The 20,568-nt window shown below is 37.9% G+C and overlaps 2 protein-coding genes across 4 annotated transcripts in view; one reads left to right on the forward strand and one right to left on the reverse strand.

Moving 5' to 3' along the window:
- LOC125233021 overlaps window positions 1-8,274 on the forward strand; it is an 80,942-nt gene extending 72,668 nt beyond the window's left edge. For all 3 annotated transcript variants that reach the window (XM_048138884.1, XM_048138879.1, XM_048138878.1), the window contains 2 exons: window positions 3,233-3,335; window positions 4,048-8,274. In XM_048138884.1, coding sequence (XP_047994841.1) covers window positions 3,233-3,325 — 93 coding nt within the window. In that variant the 3' untranslated portion in view covers window positions 3,326-3,335; window positions 4,048-8,274. The remainder of the gene's footprint in view (window positions 1-3,232; window positions 3,336-4,047) is intronic.
- A 654-nt stretch (window positions 8,275-8,928) lies between these two features.
- Window positions 8,929-20,265, reverse strand: LOC125233007 (protein lethal(2)denticleless). The gene is made up of 4 exons (XM_048138875.1): window positions 20,089-20,265; window positions 19,810-20,015; window positions 12,405-12,516; window positions 8,929-11,670 (listed from the first exon to the last, which is right to left on the reverse strand). Exons 1-4 carry the CDS (start codon window positions 20,129-20,131, stop codon window positions 9,992-9,994), a joined length of 2,040 nt encoding a protein of 679 aa, XP_047994832.1. The 5' UTR covers window positions 20,132-20,265; the 3' UTR covers window positions 8,929-9,991.
- Window positions 20,266-20,568: the final 303 nt, after the last annotated feature.

Below are 20,568 nucleotides of genomic sequence, written 5' to 3' on the forward strand. Positions count from 1 at the left end.
TACTGGGATTTTCCCCACATTGTTAATTACCACACCGGGGGTTGATAGCTACTGGGATTAGTTTTCCCAGTAGTTACTACCAAAATATTATTGTGATAGTTTAAAGTGACTGAAACATTTTTTAATAAATACAGGTGTCAGTAAAAGAAAAGTTATATTTTAAGCCTCGTGTTGCAACACTCACCACGCTCTTATTCTGGAACGGTTCTGAAAAAAAAATCCCAGTAGTTTACCACTGGTAAAAACTGTACCGTATTTTGTGGCGTAAGGCAACAACGTAATGTTCGGCACGCAATATCCATGTCAAACTATCTACTAAAAGAGATATCATAAATTAAAAAAAAAGCGAAAATTATTTGATTTGTGGGGAGCCAGCATGATGAGCAGTGATGCTAAATGTTTAAATTAGTGTGTACGCAGCAGCGGCTGGTCCGTACTAGCCGATTCCCACCGGTTTGCCTCAAATTGATTACAAGCAAAGTACCTAATGCTAAGGTAGGTTTTTTCTTTTTGCTTTGGTGTTGCCTAGCAGAAATTTTAACCAGCCGTCACTGGAGTGTACAGACCTATCGGAATCGAAATGTTTATGATGATAGGGAAAAAGGTTCATATAAAGTTTACAAGAACAAAAGAGTCGGGTGTGTATTTGGTAATTTTGGCTCAAGATTATTGTTCTATAACTTCATTGCACAATTATTTGTATTAATTATATCTAGAGTAACTTCGTCTTAAGTCTTCTAGAAATCGAGTTTGGTTCATGTCATCTTGGATGACATGAACCCAACCAAACTCGATGTGTATACTCGTATTTGGTAAAGATATAATAGGTATTCAGTCTCTACTTTTTCTAGCTTGTATCATTACGCCCTTGCGAAAATCACTCGTCGAAGCTTCTCACTCTAAGCACGTACCATAAAAATCCGCGCGTCTCAATGGCTCTTCCGGCCCATTGAACAGTTTTCAATGGACCGCATTCCTTGCGCGCGCAGACTGCGCCGGCCCTCTCCTATCCGTATATGGCCAGCAGTGGAATGAGAACTCGATGCATTACACTTTTTGAGCTACTCGTAAGGTATGGAGCTTGTTTTTGCTGGATTTGATCTCTGGAAATTGTTTAGGAGCAGATAGTTAATACCGGTTTTCCTTTTAAGGCGCTTCTAATGTAATACATACCTACATATGTACCTAATATGTTGGTTAAATAGTAGAAGCAAAGACCTATATAACTCCGTATAGACAGATAAAGCCTAAGAAAAAACGTACCTCAGTACCATACAGAAAAAGCTACGGTGGCCTATACCTTGTACTTTTGGCACTTGAAAAAAGTGTAAACAAACCTGAGCTGTCAAATTTGAGGGTTGTTTATTAGGTAACGTTTGGTTCCTGATATTTTTTTTCTATTTAAAAATAATTGAACTCACTACTATTTTCTATTTCATTCCACTAATATGTAATTTCGTTTAATTTGACGAAACGTATACACCTTCACGAATACAAACATATCGTCATTACATTTAATGAATATTATTATTTTCTTCAGGGAATCATCAACCAAAAAGTACCTAATATTGCAGAGGTTTAAAACTCATGGTTGCATTTTAATCTGGGTGTAACTCCGGTTTCACATTATCCGATCCGATATCGGATGTCGGAAGGATTTCGATGGAAAAATCCAAGATGGCGCCTGTAATGTATGGGATATCGGTCCTACATCCGATATCGGATCGGATAATGTGAAAACGCACTAACTCTACTAAAATATAAAGGTTCACCTTACGCGATTTTTAATTTTATCTGTCTGACATTTGCCATTGCTTGTTATCAATCATCATCATCATCATCTGTTCCGAGTTCGATATTTGTGTTGATGATTGTTATATTTATGTTTTTTAGGGTTCCGTACCAAAAAGGTACAAAAGGAACTCTTATGGCGACGCTCTGTCCGTCTGTATGTCTGTCACATTTCTAAGTATCTTGAGAACTACTTACGCTATCGATTTGAAATTTGGAACAATTATGAACATTTTAAACCTCTACAAGCTGAAACTATTAATTATATTAATTATAGAAAATGGCCAAAATGGAAGGGGGGCAAACTGTAAATGTCAAGTTACTAGGTCAAGTGGGGTATCGTTAGAAAGAGCTCAAATTGTACATATCAAAACTATTTTTTAAAATTTTATTGTAGTGGAAAATAAAAAGAATTATGAAGGAAAATGTAAAAAATAAAATACCATTCCCCCTTTTCTCCCGAATTTTACCAACGAATAATTATGACTTACGAAATATTGGTTTTAAGCTAAATTTTACAGGAAAAGGTTTCTGGCCTTAAAAGGTTCACTATCCCTTGATCTGTCAAATTTGACGGCTCCGGTTTGTTTACACTTTTTTCAAGTGCCAAAAGTACAAGGTATAGATGGCATTACACCTCTGGGGTACGCTTAGCTAGATGGCGCTAATATTAATATTGGACATTTTAACACATATCAAGCTATGAATATGGGCCAAATTGTCAAAACTGAGGTTCAAAAGTAAAGTAAGTGAAGTAAAGTAAAGTTTTAAGCCTGTGTCAAGAGATGGCAGTCTATGCACTGTGATTACACATTTTACTTCGACAGTAACTCTCTATAATACTCGATCCTCTTTGGTAGAAGTACCTATGGTAGTTTGTTTAATGAAGTATGATTTGTTTTCGTAATTGTTTCCTACATGTCAGAATTTAAATCGTGTTGAGACCTTCTTCGGGGGCCTTATCGATTCGATTATTATTGATTTATTTTATACTTCAGCTTGTAAAAGGAAATCATGATCAGATTTGCACTTTAGAAATGTGTAACAAATTATGCAAATTGCTTCTAAAAATGTACAATGTCATGAGGGATTTCAATATCTCATCGATTGGTTTATTTGTTTGGAACGATAAGGGCATTTTCAGAAATTGGGACCCAAAATTAGTGACAACAAAAATGAACTCAATGTCAGTTTTGTGACGACAATTAAGAATAAAAATGGCTGTAAAAACCAACTTTTTTCATGTTATTAATGTAGATTATTGCTTATAGTTTATGCAATTAACACAAAAGCAATATTTTTATTGAAATTTCATGCTTAATTGTCGTCACAAAACTGACATCGAATCTTGCTCAAGCATATGCTCAGAGTTTATTAGTATACTGACTAGATTCATTAAATACATATAAGTACATAATTGTAAACAATTTATTTGTTACAGCTGAAGGTGGGCGGCGTGCGCTCATGGCGCGGCGTCGGCTCGCACGCGCATGCTCACGCGCACGGCGGCGAGCTTTCCGTCTTCTGCTGGTGATAGCGCGCAGGTAACCTACCTCTATTCTTTAAACTACCTGTCACCCGTGACTTCTTCCGTGTACATGTATCCATTTATTTCTCGATATCGATAATCTTTGAATAGCACAGAATTTTTATTTTGTCCTTCTAATTTCAAGTCTCTAGACTTATATTGACCGGGATATAGACCGTGATTAAGTACCTTTTTGATTTTTATCGAGCTCCCGATATTTCGACGCAGTTGCAGGCATCATGATCACGGAAAACTGACGAAGGCGGGTGGATGTCAAAGTTGCGTAGACAGCGTGCGATCTACCCTCCTTCGCGCGCTTCGGCTGCATAAAAATCGCGGGAGCTCGATAAAAATCAAAAAGGTAGTCACGGTCTATATCCCGGTCAATATAAGTTAATGAAAATAACCTAACCGTGAATCATTCAAAACTTCAAGTCTACTCAAATTGACCCAGGTAATAAAAACTTTCATACCCTGTTTACCCCCTTAAAGATTGGACGTTCAACAGCTCTGAAACTAATTTGATTTCTCTTTTAACGAAGTTTCTCTATCTTCTGGCCTTAAAACATTCATTCCCTTTTAAACCCGGGAACAATTTTTATAAATACAATCTAGTGTGCAATGTTCTAACGAAGAATCCCTCATATTTATACATAAATAGATATTTTGGGCAATTTGTAATCGTAACATATAATATATAATAACAAATGTATTGTGTCCTATTACAGTGAGTCGCGGTCCTTGTGCGCCGCCCGCGCCCGCTGTGGGCCGGCGGGTGCCCGCGCGCGGCCCTAGTTATCCCAGCACCGTTCCATATCATTGATAACTGTACACGACATTTTGATCTTTTTATTGCTGACGTTCCTTTTGCACTCAATAATGATACAGTACAAAATAACGAAAGACTTTAATATTGTAACGCTTGTACTAGACGGGCGGAGCGGATCCGACGCGATCTTGGGATGCGACTTGGGGTTGCTGCGCGCTCGCCGTTTACCGCGCGACTTCTGGGTGCGGCCGCAGTCTTTTTCTATTTCTTTACGTATAAGACTTCATTCACTTATCATACACTCGAATTGCACGTTTCTTTTTATTCGTTTTTTCTACTTTATTGAGGGTGTTTGGACGCCTGTCGTAACTATTCGTAAAGTCTAGTTTTGCCGATGTTTACTCCCAATTAATCTTATTTCTCGAGGAGACATTATACTTCGCTTCCTGTAGTAAGCTTTGATCGGTGTATTAGATACATGATGTTAGGCTATATATGTGTTAGGGCATTAAAGTTTTAGTTGATGATAATGATGATAGTAAAAGTATTTTCGATCCTAATTTGGCGAATTTGTGACGCGTCGTCGCGTCGGATCCGGTGGCGCCTCTTACAGATATATTGTACGACCGTCACATTAAGTAGTATTTTTGAGATATTTACTGTTTTTGAACGTTGTGTTGACACTGTTACAATGATTTGAACGTTTGTATTAGACGTGGTGACATTATAAAATAATATTGTAAGTAAGTCACATATCTGTCCAATGTGTTACATTTAGAACTACCTACAATATGTTACTACGCGACTCTCATGTTATACATGTGCCCGTCATTGCATACATTTAGTAACATAAGGGTATGCTCCGCCCACGGGCAACTTTGCCGTCGCAACTATTTTGTCTCTCACACATCCGGGCTATGGGCTACTGGGCTAGTATCTAGTAATATGAAAGTTCGCACATGTAGCAACGCAACTTTTCATAGAAACACCTCCAAGAGACGAAATAGTTACCCGTGGGTGTCTACCCTAAGAAGGCGGTTAAGAAAAGGAGGATGCCAACCTTTGTTTCCTAGTACATATCCCTAATGCACTCAAAACATGGATTGCACAATGCCTAAAAGAGCGAGTTTTTTTAGTTTAAGTAATTCTTACATATTATCTTATAATGTCAACGAATAGAATGGATCTTCCGCGCGAGACTATTACAAAGATTTATTTAATTTTTAATTTAGCGATGCCATTGCTAGCTACATCCAAAAAATATTTTTGTTACGAGTTGTGATAGAATGGTATCTCGGGACTGAAGAGTCTGTCAATTAAACTACGACTGTTCCTCTGATTTACAAGACAGATCATACCTGAAGTTATCTCAGTAATAAAGTACATTTTTATTCTTTAAATTAGATGGACAGCCGTTTTTTCATTAAGGACCCTTAAATTTTTAATGATTTGATCTCGAGCCACGGCCCAATCTTCGCTCTCAGATATCCTTTCCTGTTTGACGAAGATTGACGCGCATGGTTCCTACATAGATTTTATAATATTTTATCAAAATAAAATGTCAATTGTATAGAAGGACGAGTTTGCGCCAAATCGTTTAAGGCTATTTTCAGAACCTGAATACAAACGTCGAGCTCGTTTTAATATATTATTCAATAATTAATCAAGACAGATTTAATGATCCATACTGTAGTCAAATAAAAGTAACTACGGGAATATGTACCACAGTATCAATATTTCATATACGATAATTTTATTAGGGTCAAGTCCAAAATTGGAGTGCCTTCAGGCACAGAGAGCAGTGTGAGAGAGGCGCAAGCTCGTCGTACAAGTTTTGTCGGTTGTATTGTACCCTAGTTGTATGTTATAGTAGTTTTATTTAGCAGGGCTAAAGTTTTCGTTACTCGTTGTGTTAAACGGGATTAAAGTGGTGCAAGTGGATTCAGTGAACTTAACGATAAAGACAATTTAACAAATTAATACCTACGATTAAAATAAAGTACTAAGACTTTTTTAAATCGCTTGGAAGAAGATTGTATGTATAGATATAAGGTAGAATAAGCATACATAGATGTAGTAGGTATAACAAATTTTAAGGCAGAAGCCAGCTCTTGAATTTAACTTTTTGTGTTGTTTAATCGCGCATTACTGACGATATTTGTTATTTATGCCTCGTATGTACAGAATGGTGCTTCCACGGAGGGGCAGTGAGCCAGCGCCGCAAGCGACATTTGGAGCTTTTGTTTGCATTATTCACGGGGCTAAAGTAGGTATGTGTCCATCACAAGATTATGAATTACCTATTGACTCTGACCTACAGCCAGTTTTAAACGGACTCGGAAGCGTGCGAGAGCATAGATTAAGTACTTTATATGCTTCTCGCTCTTACTCCCAAATTAATGCGTCACGTCACGTCAATCAATGTCAGTTTGACACTGCTAACGTGGTCGTGGTAGCGCTGTATGTATTGAGTCAATGAAATGACGTGACACTACTTTCTACTGTATACAGATATAGTGCGGAAAGATTTGCCTTCGTATCGTTACGGAAACGTACGAACGTGTCATGCTATTTCAGTCAGTCTCAGTAAAAGATGTACTGACATTGACTGAACTAGCATGACAAATACGAACGTTTCCGGGAAAATACGAAGGAAACCCTTTTCGCACTACATCTGCACTGTCTACTCGCTACTAACGCAGCAATGATTCGTTTGATTGATTGCCGAGACTTGTAATTATTTTTGTTATGAAAAACAAACAAAAAAAAATTACAAATCTCGAGATTGTTCGCTAAGTATCTTGAGCGAGTAAATCGAGCATTTAGTCCCCGATGCTCAGCGTTCAATTTTATATAGTACATTAAATATATGAATCGACGTAATTAGTTAATTACACCTGCGGCATTCCCAGGTTGGAGCACCATATGTACGCATGGGGCATTAAGAGCCGAATCCCTACCGTGGGCCCGTTTAGTTGCCTTTCAAATAATTTAATGGCGGCTGGTCGTGAACTTAATGTATCAATACACAAACTTATCCGTGATTACAATTTTGCTGCAAGTAGTTTTAATATCAATCTGCATATTTACGTCTTTAAAATACGTAAAAAATAAATTGAAAATGTTGATAATACTTTGTTTAGGTTTTCTTTTTATTCAGTACACTACATCCTTAATGCCTTTACATAGTATGCAATGAATGATGTTGCTGCATAGTGCATAGGATACTGTACGTGGGACGAGAAAAATAAAATTTAATTGAAATAGGGGAACATTTAGCTATATAATACCTGTGGTGATGTTAAATCCGGATAGCTTTGTGTCCAAAGTTCAGTTTCCAACATAAATCAGTCATGAAGAACGGATACAGTTCATAAATAATTAAATATGTGTACATTTTTTTACCTTATTGCATAGAGGTAAGGTGAAGAAATGTATACATATTTATAAACTCGCCTGTACCCGAGGAAGTTTCTGTTTCGACTACTTGTTGAAACAGAATTGTTAATATGTATAACTTCGTCTGCCTCCTGTTCTTTCATGATACAGTGTTACGATGTGTAATCGTTTATCGTACACTCGAGACATGTTGGAAAACTTGTAGCAATCATGTGATGAGTAGATTTTGTATGGATATTGATGGACTGTATATTTTTTGTTAATGTCATCTAATCATAATTCATTTCAATTTATAACAATTATATTGCTCGTTACCTGATAAGGATAACTCTAAAAATAACCCAGAGTAACCACCTGGCCTAGTTTTTCAGATGTTATAATGAAAAATAACCAGTACTTAGTTTGTATAATTATTATTCAGTACTTATTTACTTAACCCTAATTATCAGTCGGCAGATATAATAATAAATATCTCACTGTGTAAATATGCTACGAAGTACGCCGTAGATTGTGGCTTTCTTGCCGTTAAAAGGTGGACATCTGGGCTTCACTCATTTGATCAGAATAAACACTATCAGGTACCGGTACAAATTGTTTTCTTTTGAACCTTAATATTAAAAATAAAGGTTTTCATATAGAAAAGGTTGATGTGTATTTCAAGCTCGGCCTACCGGGCAGTCCGTGGAGCCCGCGGAGCAATCAGTGATATTTTACAATAAATTATTTTGTTTTTATATACTTATTGAATTAACAAGCGTAATAAAGAGTGAGCAATGGCACATCTTAATTGCTGTTTTATTTTAACCATTATATTTTCAACACCGTTAGTTATTCAGTGCGGTTCCCAGGCTCCCATGAGACGTGGCGAATGCCGGGATAAAGCAAGGACATGATATTTTCAACACCTGTATCTCGGGAACGAAACTGATTGTGATATTTGCGTTTGACGATAGGTACACCTAGGAATTTTAATTAAAACAACTTGGTAAGGGACAATCCGTTCAAATTTCAATGTATGTAGCATAGTAAAAAATGAACAAGATGGAATTACTAACATTAAACATACCGTATATAGTGACTAAAACATACAATAAACATGTCAATATAAATATAGACTTGATATTCTGAAGTTTCAATTCATTCCAAGTAGCACAAGATTTGTAGACCAATGTTACACTATTAAACTATTGGCACGATTATAAACTTTTCTAGTGCATAGAAATTATCTCTCAATAAATTAATGATATATGTTACCTACATACATGCATGCAACTTTACTGTTATTTACATTTTTTATATACTTAGCAGTGGCGGGGCGTGAAAATTTTCGTTGGTAAAGCCGGAGGGGTTTTTGGCATCTGTTTTGTATGTACTTCTAACAGATACTAGAGAATTTTAGGGAACCCGTTGGGAATCGAGTTGTATCGACGCTCCGCCACTGATACTTAGTACAAGTAGACGGCTCAAATTTAATTTTATCATCCACATAGTGCTACGCCGCACGTCCATATCTAGTGAATGCGGTAGACACCACATGTAGAAGGGTTTGCAGACGTGCGTTCTAAGTATTTGTCATGAATCATTATCATTAAGTACACATTATAGAATTATATGCAAAACGATATTTAAAATATTTCATATACGGAGCTCTTTTCAGTATGAATGTGCCAACTACGAACTGAAGAGATTATTCTATGCGCTAAAATAGTTTATTACAACTCTTAAATATGTATTAAATTTCGTTACTCGATAAAATGTTTGCTTACAACTAAAAGCACTCATTCATAAAGCTTATCACAATATCAGTACATTTCTTATAAAAGGAGGCTCAGAACTTCCTATTTTAATGTAATTCTTAAATACCTAAGTCATCTATTCGGACCAACATTTAACTGCATGTACGGCAAAATTTAATTTGATTAGGATAAGTCCACTGAGATTTGACAGATACTCGAATTCTTTTATTTTCGGCCAAGTCCTAGAGACATGCACAATCATCAGTTAGTAGGTGAATGTTGTATCAATATTACAATAACACAGAAAAACACCTAGTAAGGTTAAATTCTTACAAAACCTGTCATACATAAGTTACATTATGTGCATTTTGTGTTTAACTCCACCTTAAATACGGTTCTATATTTTGTAGTTTAAGTTTTAAAATTTTTTATTAAAATTGGCCCATAACAGACTTAAATTAATTCAATTCCTATTTTTATCGCTTAAATTATACTATTTTTCTAGGAACAGACCAATATACGACGTCTAAAATAGGGCTAATATCGGCGGCTATCAATGGTAATTTTTTTTACTACTCCGCTCGGATAGTTGAATTTTTTTCCACAAGAACAAAGTTTTAGGCAAAGTACTTAAATGAAAATTTTATAAAATGTCGGACCCCACTCTTTTCTTATTGTCTAGCTAGATCAAGATATACACACAATTATTGTTTCACTGATATTCAAACATCTCTGCAATGAAGCCCATCCGTGCAATATGTAATGGTTTTATTTGTTTTTGTTGGCAACTGAGAAGTACGTCAGCAGCGTTCTAGACTTTTTGCCAGTTTTCGGTGTTTTTTCGGTTACAGAATTCCTTCTAACAGGTATATTCTCTTTAGGACTAAGCGGCGCTACTACGTCTTTTTCAATTACTTCGGGATTGCCATGTTTTCCTTTTTTTTCTCGCACAATACGCGTGAGCCAGTTAGTGGTATCCTGTTTTTTTTTGACGGGTGACATCAGTCTCAGATGTGGGGCCTCTCCATCAAGCACAAAATTAGGTAAATTTTTAGTGGGGGTATTGAAACTTAGTATTCTAAGTTTAGTAGGAGAAATGCTTACTGGAGAACAACTTGACATTGAAGGTGGCGTGACAGTCTTAGGTGATTTTGGAGATAGTTTTCTGCATACCTTCTTTTCATAGTTTTTGGTGGGTGTCATAAATGAAGTGCCGGCTTTAGGTGCAATATAATTCCATTGAGAAGACATTTGACCTGAATCAAAGGATAAGTGAACAGGACTGGTGTTGTCTAACACATCACTATGCCGCTTAATGCCTGCAGGAAGCAACTTCGGTTCGTCGTCTTCAGGGACCATATCCAGCTTTAGCCGCTTTACCAGAATTTCGGCGTCATCTGTCTCTCTGGAAGCATTCATCAGATCTGTTAAACATCTCTTAGTTTTCCTTACTGAAGTACTATCCGAACGCATGCGTTTAGAGCTGTATGAGCCCGGAGTTGTCACCAATTTTCGCTTTAATGAGCTGGGTGTTCGGTCCAGAGTGCCCCACTTTGGTAGACTGGTTATGTCAGTCCTTGGAACTGCTTCAGCATGTCCCTTCAGCTCCATGTTCCGTTCATGATCCGATATAAACTCTTTTCCTATTCTCCAGATTTTGTGTCGTGCGTCGTCGCTGCAAGTGACGATCTTCATGTCACCCTTCTGACACCACGCAGGGCACGTGACCTCGGCCCAGTGGCCGACCAACTTTACAACCGGTTCCGAGTATTTTACGTTCCAAATGTAAGCATTCTTGTCGCTACTGCCAGAAACTAAATACATACTGTCGGGACTAAGACTGGTTTTGATGTAAAATGTGCTATTTTCATGGCCGACGTATCTTTGCTCTGGCAAGGAATTATAAGTTGAAATATTAAAGCAATAAATAACATTGTCCATGCAGCTGGCGTAGAGTCTCATCCTAGCATCGTCAATGATAAGATTTGTGTAGCCATTCTTTGTTGAACTTCCACAATATGGTATAGAATGTTTTGGTAGTGGTTCTTTTTTATAAATAGTATAATTCTTTCTTAAATCCCACACTTTTATGTTACCGTCGCATTCCCCGCAAGATATCAGGGTTGTGTCATCTTGAAATACGAGACCAGTGATGCTGATGGAACGGTGGTTATCAAGTCGTGGTCTTTTAGTATGTGACCCTGGTGTTTTCGGTGTGAATGAGGAGTGGCAGTTCATGAGGCAGTTGTCAGGTTTGACAACGACAGCAGGTTGCCCACACCTCACGTCCCAAACAAGGATGTGTCCATCTCGAGCCCCAGTAGCAAAAACCGAGGGCTCGTTAGGACGAAAAACAGCTGTCTTGACTGAGCGTGTGTGGTTGGAAAATACGAGGACTCGCTTTGGAGTGCTCTCTGCCACATCCCATAAACTGGCTGTATGATCTCCTGGAAAGCAGAAAATAATTATGTTATTGGTGCTGATTGGCAGATCTCATCTGTAAGTTTACCGAAGGATTAATCTCACTCATATCATACAAATACTACCTACATACATACAAATAATACCATGGAAAAAGATATGCCTCTCTATCCTACTACTCAAATAAATAGATCTAGCCCTAGATAGAACGAATCCAATAGATTAATCAACAATCAACATACCTTATTTCTTGTTAAATAATTAATAGAATCAGCAGTTCGTTTTCGGAAATCCATGCACAAGGAAACAAAAATATTGCTTTGGTAATCCACGAAAAAATAATTCAATGAGTGCTAAGTATCGTTATTCTTACCTATGCAATAATAAATATGCAAATACATAAACTACCACTAACGAAAGTATAAAGTTCGACAAGTGTTTGCTTCTCTACAAGCAATCTTCTAGAAATAAGTTGTTAACTACAGTCTGACATCCGGCATGTTGCTGCTCTCCATTCTAGACATATGAAGTATTACTTAGTTTTTAAGTGTTTTATAATCAAAAATAATAATTGGATGGACATACAGACCGATAAGATGACAGGCAAGGGTGGTTTACAGATCAGGTCACAACAATACATCGCTTATAATTGCTACACGCGGCGCAGTTAATTTTTGACACTTTATACCCTGGCTGAACTGAAATAGATATCATACACGAAAGAATGTAATAAAATTATTATTAATTTTTAACATCTTACCTGAGACGGTAACAAAGCTGAGGGAACGCGGCGCCCAGGCCAAGTCAAAAACCGCATTGTTGTGGCACTGGAAGCTTTCTAGCGCTCCTGTGAAGCTTATCTTTGATGTATCCTGGAACATGAATAAATATATAATTTTTTAAATTGCAAACATGACTTAATCGCGTATTACTATGTTTTAAACACTAACTGCCTGCTCCGAGACCAATGTCGGGGACAGGGACAATGCCGTCCTTGAAACGTCAGAGGTTAGTGATAGAATGGGTGAAGTCTCAAACAAGACAGTAATTTTGCCACTTTGAGATGTATCTGCATTATCGGAAAATTATCAATTATCAAGGAAAAATAACACTCAATTTTTGTAATCTGTTTCATAACAAAGTTTAAACATCTCAAAGAGGTAATGAATATTTATATACCTATGTTATAATCAACCTGAGAAGTCATCAATTTTATCAAGAAAAGCATACCTCTCATGGCAACTAATACAAGAACTATTAAATTGCTCCGGAAAAAGGAGGGATAGTGCAGAGAAAAATTCCAGAAGATGTGGTCGTGGTACCTCATGTCATATTTTCATGTGTTTAGTATATCCAGATTTAATGTGAATGTTCATTAAGAGTCCATTGAGATGTTACAATAGAAGAAAAAGTAATTTTTTTGGCCTAAATTACCAAAGCACAAGTATTCCAGTTCATGCTTTTCAAATTAAGTGTTTGATGTACTCCTCAATATTCTTCTTATGAAGAATGAAGAACTCCAGGATGGTACTATCTTCTTTTAATTAACTTAATAAATAGGTACAAGTAGTTTAGGTATTTTTGAGAATCTATACAAATATGTGTCGCCGCTTCAGCTGTAAGGTGCAGTCTAATGTAGGTACGCGGCGCGGGGAGCCGTGACGTATGTGTGTGACGTCATGTGTCGTCAACTGGTCTTCTTACGAGTACTTAGGTAAACGTATGTATGTTATGTGAACATTAAGTTTATCCTCTTTGTTGAATTTAGTAATTGTGTCCCAAATGTTGATATTTTTATTTAATATTTACTTTGATTCGAAAATCTTGAAGTGATCCAGAATGTTACAGAATCAGAAATACAAGCTAGACTGTAGTAGTAAATTTCTGGAATTCGTTTCGAATCAAACGGTTAACGAGTTTCGTTAAAGCAAATGAAACAGATTTTGTATTTATTATAAAACTATGTAAATCAGTATGAAGGATCCCACAGAAGAACTGACTAAAGTGCTCGAGTACGCTCAGGCACAAAAGGCGGAACTCATTGTGGGATGTGATGCCAACGCCCACCACACCATCTGGGGGAGCACAGGAATCAACAAAAGAGGTGAGTTACTATCCCAATTTATTTTTACTAATTGTCTGCACTTGTTAAATAATGGCAACACGCCAACCTTTGTAACTAGGGCCAGACAAGAAGTATTAGATATTACCTTCGCTACTGAAAAGGCAGCAAACTGCCTAGCCGAGTGGCGCGTCAGCAGCGAAAACTCAATGTCGGATCACAGACATATTTTGTTCAGCGTTAAAGGATCAATAGACACGGTACCACTTATGCGAAGAAATCCAAAAGACACTTCATGGGAAGCCTACAAGGCAGACCTTGAAACAAGTCTAAAGGATGTCTCAAAATATGTCAAAACACCAGACTCTCTCAACATGGCGGTCAACCAAATCTCAAAAGGCATGATTAGGGCCTACGAACTAAACTGCCCGGTGAAGGAGTCAACCTGCAACAGGAAAACGACGTGGTGGAACAAAAAACTAGAAAACCTCCGTAGATCTACACGTCGCATATTCAATCACTCTACCACGCCAGAGGAATGGAAAAGGTATGGTATGACTGAATAAAGCAAAAAGGAAGTCTGACTGAATATAACAAATCCACAACATATCTCGGTCTTCTTAGGAAACCAGTCACATTTACGAACAGGAATGGATGAACCACACACTTCCCCGAACCAGTAACAAGCTATTATGCGCCCAAAGGAATATTCAAATACACAGTTCCCAGCGCTACTGCAGCAAGGACAAGAACTCCTCCTCCCGCATCTGGCCAGAATATTCAGAGCAAGTTTTGCAATGGGAATAATACCAGATCAATGGACTAAGGTCAAGGTACTTTTTATACCAAAAGCAGGGAAAAAGGACTACTCACAGCCCAAATCCTTCAGACCGATCAGTCTAACATCGTTCCTACTTAAAACGATGGAAAGAATCATTGATCAGCACATTAGGACGGCATACCTGGCGGATAGACCGCTGAGTGTTAACCAACATGCTTACCAAAAGGGAAAATCCACGGAGACTGCCCTACTCGACCTGGTAGACAAGGTGCAGTCAACCCTAGAGGACAAGCAAACCGCTCTATGTGCGTTCCTTGATGTAGAAGGTGCTTTCGACAACACGCCCACAGAAACCATACTTAATGGTATGAAATCAAAGGGTGTAGACGAAACCACCACCAGATGGGTTCACAGCATGCTCTCAAACAGGGTAGCAACTCTGACGAAGGAAGTTCGTTCACCAGGCATAGTTCCATACATGGTGGGTCGTTAATTATAATAAATAATCAGTTAAAATTTAAGGAACGCAAGGATATTGTGTCCATGTCTGTTGAACGGACTATAGAACTAAGTGCAGTAGAATTGGAGCAATTTATTGTTGTGTGCGTGTATAGGCCGCCATTAAGTAATTTTGAATTATTTGAAAGCATAATGGAATCTGTGCTACTGAAAATATCGCCTTCCAGCAAGAAATTACTTATTTGCGGCGACTTTAATGTAAATATTTTAGAAAATTCGACATTAAGTTGTAGGCTGTTGAATTTTTTCAAATCATGTAATCTGAACCACATTTTTATGGAGCCTACTAGAGTGACTGCTACTAGTGCAACCTGTATAGATAATATTTTCACAGATATTTTTCCTATTACAAAAAATGTAATCAGCAATTTAGAGTCCGACCATTTAGGTCAATTAATGGTATTTGAAGCTGCTAGGAAAAATACCTTGAAAAAACAGATAACTTTTGTACCAGTAACCTCGGACCGCGTGGAAAGAATGAAACAGAGTTTAGTTCAGGCGCTACCCGTTCTGTCTCCAAACATGAGTCCTAATGATATGTATAATTCATTCTTTCACACATATATGGAAAATTATAATACGATATTTACAACAAAAACGGTCACGGTTAGTGATGCATCAGTTTTTAGTGAGTGGGCAACTGCAGAGTTACATCAACGAAGACGTGCATTGTATGCCTTGTATGAGGAACGGCGGTTTAATACGAGTGATGAATTTAAAGAACATGTCAAACAATTTTCGAAACAGTTTAAATTAGATTGTCATACCGCTAAACGTAATTATTTAAGCAAGAAAATTAAAAGTAGTTCCGATATAATTAAAGCAACGTGGAAAGTAATTAACGTGGAGACTGGTCGATCAAAGCAAAGAACAAATGAACTGAAATTAAAAATTGATGGCAAAATTGTAGATTCCAATTTAGAAGTAGCAACAGAATTTGAAAAGTTCTTCACTGATATACCAGTTTCCACAACTAGGCACTTAAATTCATCACCTGCATCTGCCGTTACATTGTTAGAAGATAATGTCACAGAATGTAGTAGAGACCTTGTATTTGAACATGTTAGTACCTCAGATATAATTAAGGCATTTCAATCAATTAATGTTAAAAAAACTTGTGACCTCTGGGGAGTCTCTGTCCATGGTGTTAAATCTTTAATAGAAATTGTAGCGCCTGACTTGGTAGTTATCTTTAATAACAGTGTTGATTGTGGTGAGTTTCCTGATCTTATGAAACACAGTAAAGTCATTCCATTATTTAAATCTGGTAGCACATCCGACCCCACTAATTTTAGACCGATATCAGTGTTACCGACATTCAGCAAAATTTTTGAAAAGTTAGTGTTATTTCAGCTATTGCAACATTTTAACATCAATAATCTAATGCACAATAAACAATTTGGTTTTACACGGGGTCGCTCAACAACCGACGCTGGTGTTGAGCTAATCAAACAGATTTTCGATGCCTGGGAGGAGTCACAGGATGCCTTGGGTATCTTCTGTGATTTATCTAAGGCTTTCGATTGCGTCTGTCATGAAACACTGATCAGGAAATTGCACTACTATGGAGTGAGAGGATCGGCACTGAATTTAGTCAAATCTTACTTACACGATAGAATACAAAGGGTCGACGTGAATGGACAGCGCTCACCGGGGTCACTAGTCTCTATGGGTGTACCGCAGGGATCAATATTGGGGCCTTTCCTGTTCCTTATCTACATTAATGACCTGCCATATCTTGTAAAGACCCACCATGATATAGTATTGTTTGCAGATGATACTTCCCTTATTTTCAAAGTCAAACGTCAGCAACAAACTTGTGAAAATGTAAACAATGCTATTTCCGAAGTAGTTAATTGGTTTAGTGTTAATAACTTATTGTTAAATGAGAAAAAGACTAAATGTATTAAGTTTGTAACGAGTAATGCTAAAAATGAACAAGCAAGTGTCGTTGTGAAGGATGAGGAATTGGAACTGGTAGATAGTACAGTTTTTCTTGGCATAACTTTAGATTCTAAACTTCAGTGGGGTCCCCATATTGCTACCCTCTCGAATAGACTGAGCTCTGCAGCATTTGCAGTGAGCAAGATCCGTCAGTTAACAGACGTGGAAACAGCTCGATTAGTTTATTTTAGTTACTTTCACAGCATTATGTCATATGGTATTTTACTATGGGGCAGTGCTTCAGAGATAAATACCATATTTGTTCTGCAGAAGAGGGCTATTCGAGCAATATACAAAATGAACCATAGAGACTCACTTAGAGATAAGTTTAAGGACATTAATATAATGACAGTGCATTGTCAATATATTTATGAGAATATTATATATGTACATAAAAACATTTGTAAATTTAAGAAAAACTGTGATGTACATAATATAAACACTAGAAATAAGCATAAGCTTGCAGTGCCCTTCACTCGGCTCCATAAAATTAAAAAATCATTCATGGGTAATTGTGTAAGATTTTATAACAAACTTCCTAATGCCATCACTGAACTGTCTTTTAATCGATTTAAACATTATGTAAAGCGTATACTGATCTCTAAAGCCTACTATAGCACACAAGACTACATGAATGATGAAACACTGTGGGATACAAGTATTGCTGAAAACCATTAATTATATAGCTTATTAATGATGATATTGATAATTCAATGTATTTTTACACAATTTTTTTGACATTTAGAATTTATTCTAGAAGTTTTTATACTAGTATTTTTTTATACAATTTAGATTGATATCATTTTATTAAATCAATGTAGTTTTAAAACAATATTGTTTATTGCACCAATAAATTGCTCTGATATTTAGAATAAGATGAATATTGTACACTGTTGACAATTTAAAAGTGCTTATTGTAAGCCTATTTGAATAAAGAATATTTTGATTGATTGATTGATTTTGACGTTAAACCCGGTAGAGCATGAGTTTCATACCACTAAAGGGTGCCCGCAAGGAGGCGTCTTGTCTCCGTTACTATGGACCCTAGCAGTGGACCAACTTCTTGCAATACTGTCAGGCCAACATTATGACACACAAGGATACGCCGACGACCTTGTGATAATTATAAAAGGCCCCTGTCTATCTACATTATCAAATCTAATGCAAGGAGCTCTTAACACAATAATCAAATGGTGTAAAGAAAATGATTTGTCCATTAATCCGAGCAAGACAGTAATCGTTCCATTTACAAGGAAACGGGACCTCGGAAAACTAAAAGAACCAAAACTGAATGGACAAATAATACCATTCTCGGTCGAGGTCAAGTATCTAGGGGTCACTTTCGACCAAAAGCTGACTTGGAACCCTCACCTGAGAAACATCACTCAAAAAGCAAAGATGGCCCTGTGGTCATGCTGTCGAATGGCAGGAGCAAGATGGGGCTTAAGACCCAACATTGCTATGTGGTTATATACAGCGGTAGTGAGGCCCATAATCACCTACGCCTCCGCAGTATGGTGGGACAAAACCAACCAAACGACAGCAATACAAGCTTTAAACAGCCTGCAACGCACTGCTTGCATTACAGCAACAGGTGCCTTCTCCTCGACACCGGGGGCGGCCCTCGATGCACTGCTTGACATTTTACCACTCCCCTGCAAGTGCAAAAGGAGTCCAAGCAGTGTGTCTACAGGATATGCACTCTAAATAGGCCAAAATGGCGCTCCCAAGCACTAGCCAAACTCAAGGCCTGGGTATTTGCAAATAAAACACTTAGCATGCCCACCGATGACACATACACAGAGTGCAACTTTACCAAACTGTACACGGTGGAAATACCTCCTCGAGACAAATGGACTAACGACCAAATGTACGTCGAAGAGGGAAGCCACATATGGTACACGGATGGTTCCAAAAAAGGAAATGATGTAGGATGTGGGATCTATGGTGAGACCCAAACTCAGGGCCAGCGTCAGCATGGGCAGACAGGCCTCAATCTTCCAGGCAGAAGTCTTCGCCATTAACAGATGCGTGGAGATTAACCTGGATAGAAACCTAAGACACCAACATATCTACATCAACTCAGACAGCCAAGCTGCTCTGCTGGCACTAGATTCTCTAGAGTCCAACTCAAAGCTAGTCCAGAACTGTAAAACAAACCTAAACGCACTGGCCAACTCCAACAAAGTCACACTTAGATGGGTACCAGGGCACTCCGACATTACCGGAAACAACGAAGCAGACGAACTTGCTAGAAAGGGTGCAGACACACCCCTGATCGGCCCCGAACCGTTTTGTGGAATCACAAAACGAGAAGCATATTCTCTGCTAAATAACCTGGAAAAAAGAAGGGCAATCGATGGGTGGAAGTTCGTGAGAGGACAAGAACACTCGAAAGCCCTAATAAAACCGTTCAACAGCAGATATGCTAAAGAGCTCATAGGGCTCAAAAGACACAAAATCTGCACAGTATCCAGAATATCAATTGACTGGACACTGCAAGCTGAACAAACACATGTTCCAATTGGGGTTGAAACAAGAGGCGACATGCAGGTTCTGCCAGGAAACGGAGGAGACTGCAATGCACATCCTTTGTTCCTGCGGTCCACTAATGTCAAAGAGAAGTATCTACTTAGGGCGGCAGGTACTGCAACCCTATGAGGTACAAGACCTTACAGCCCAAAGAATCTGGAATTTCCTGGATTCAACGGGCATAAGTAAGGATATCTAACCACAAAGGGCCGTCACAATAGATCTCTCTTGGTCGACGCGACACACAAAGGCCCACTATAACAAACAATAATAATAATAAATCAGTATGAATCTCTATCTATGCTCAAATATTTTCAAAAATAATACCTGAATAGCCACTTTTCCGTCTTCATTAGCTAAGGCTAAAATATTTTCATAGCCGGCAGCTTCTGAGAATCGGCATGCAAAAATCGGAGGGTCCTGCTGATCGAGTGAAGCTGCGGGAACCACGCTCGAAGGCTGCAGCCCGTAAAAACACTCCGCGCCGTTCACCACCAGTCGCTTGAGCACGTTGTCGTAGTTGTAGCGGCTGCCTATAACGTTAACATGAATAAGAAAACGTTGCAAAATAGTGCCTGTTATTAAAACGATCTGAACAAAACGTACATATGCCAAATTGTCTATCGATGAGATACTGGAGATCGTTCATTATGTAAATCACTTGAAGAGCTACATTTAACACAAACAAATTATTATCCTCTGCAAAATGGGAATATAATATCGGGGTTTTCTTTGGCCTCACAATAATCTCGATAGGCAAAAATCAACACACGGACATGGCGCGAAAATGGCGTACTACTGTCAAGTGAAGTGTCAGTGTCACTGTCATTTTGATAAAGGGAGGGATTTTTAATAGGGACAGCGCACTCACATTTTTTGCCATACTAAATTAAACCTTATCACTAAGTGAGAAAGGCGTTCGTATCAGGCTAGCGAAAAACGGTCCACACTGGAGGGCATTGTTTGGGCTGGTGTCCCACTCGCACATATGGCTAGTTTTAAAGAGGTTTTTTTTTTTTTTTTTTTTTTTTTTCCATGGCTTTTACTCCTCGCTAATTTAAGCGGGGTGAATTCTGCCAATGTCGA

The sequence above is a fragment of the Leguminivora glycinivorella genome, chromosome 1 (genome assembly GCF_023078275.1).
Source record: "Leguminivora glycinivorella isolate SPB_JAAS2020 chromosome 1, LegGlyc_1.1, whole genome shotgun sequence".
In the NCBI taxonomy this organism is placed as follows: Eukaryota; Metazoa; Arthropoda; class Insecta; order Lepidoptera; family Tortricidae; genus Leguminivora; species Leguminivora glycinivorella.

Excerpts from the sequence above, each read along its gene's own strand:
- LOC125233007 (XM_048138875.1), bottom strand. The coding sequence starts at position 20,131 with ATGAACGATCTCCAGTATCTCATCGATAGACAATTTGGCATAT. Across the intron at positions 12,517-19,809 it reads ACGGAAAAGTGGCTATTCAG|GATACATCAAAGATAAGCTT; the intron begins GTATTATTTTTG and ends TTCATGTTCCAG. Across the intron at positions 11,671-12,404 it reads CAGCTTTGTTACCGTCTCAG|GAGATCATACAGCCAGTTTA; the intron begins GTAAGATGTTAA and ends TCTGCTTTCCAG.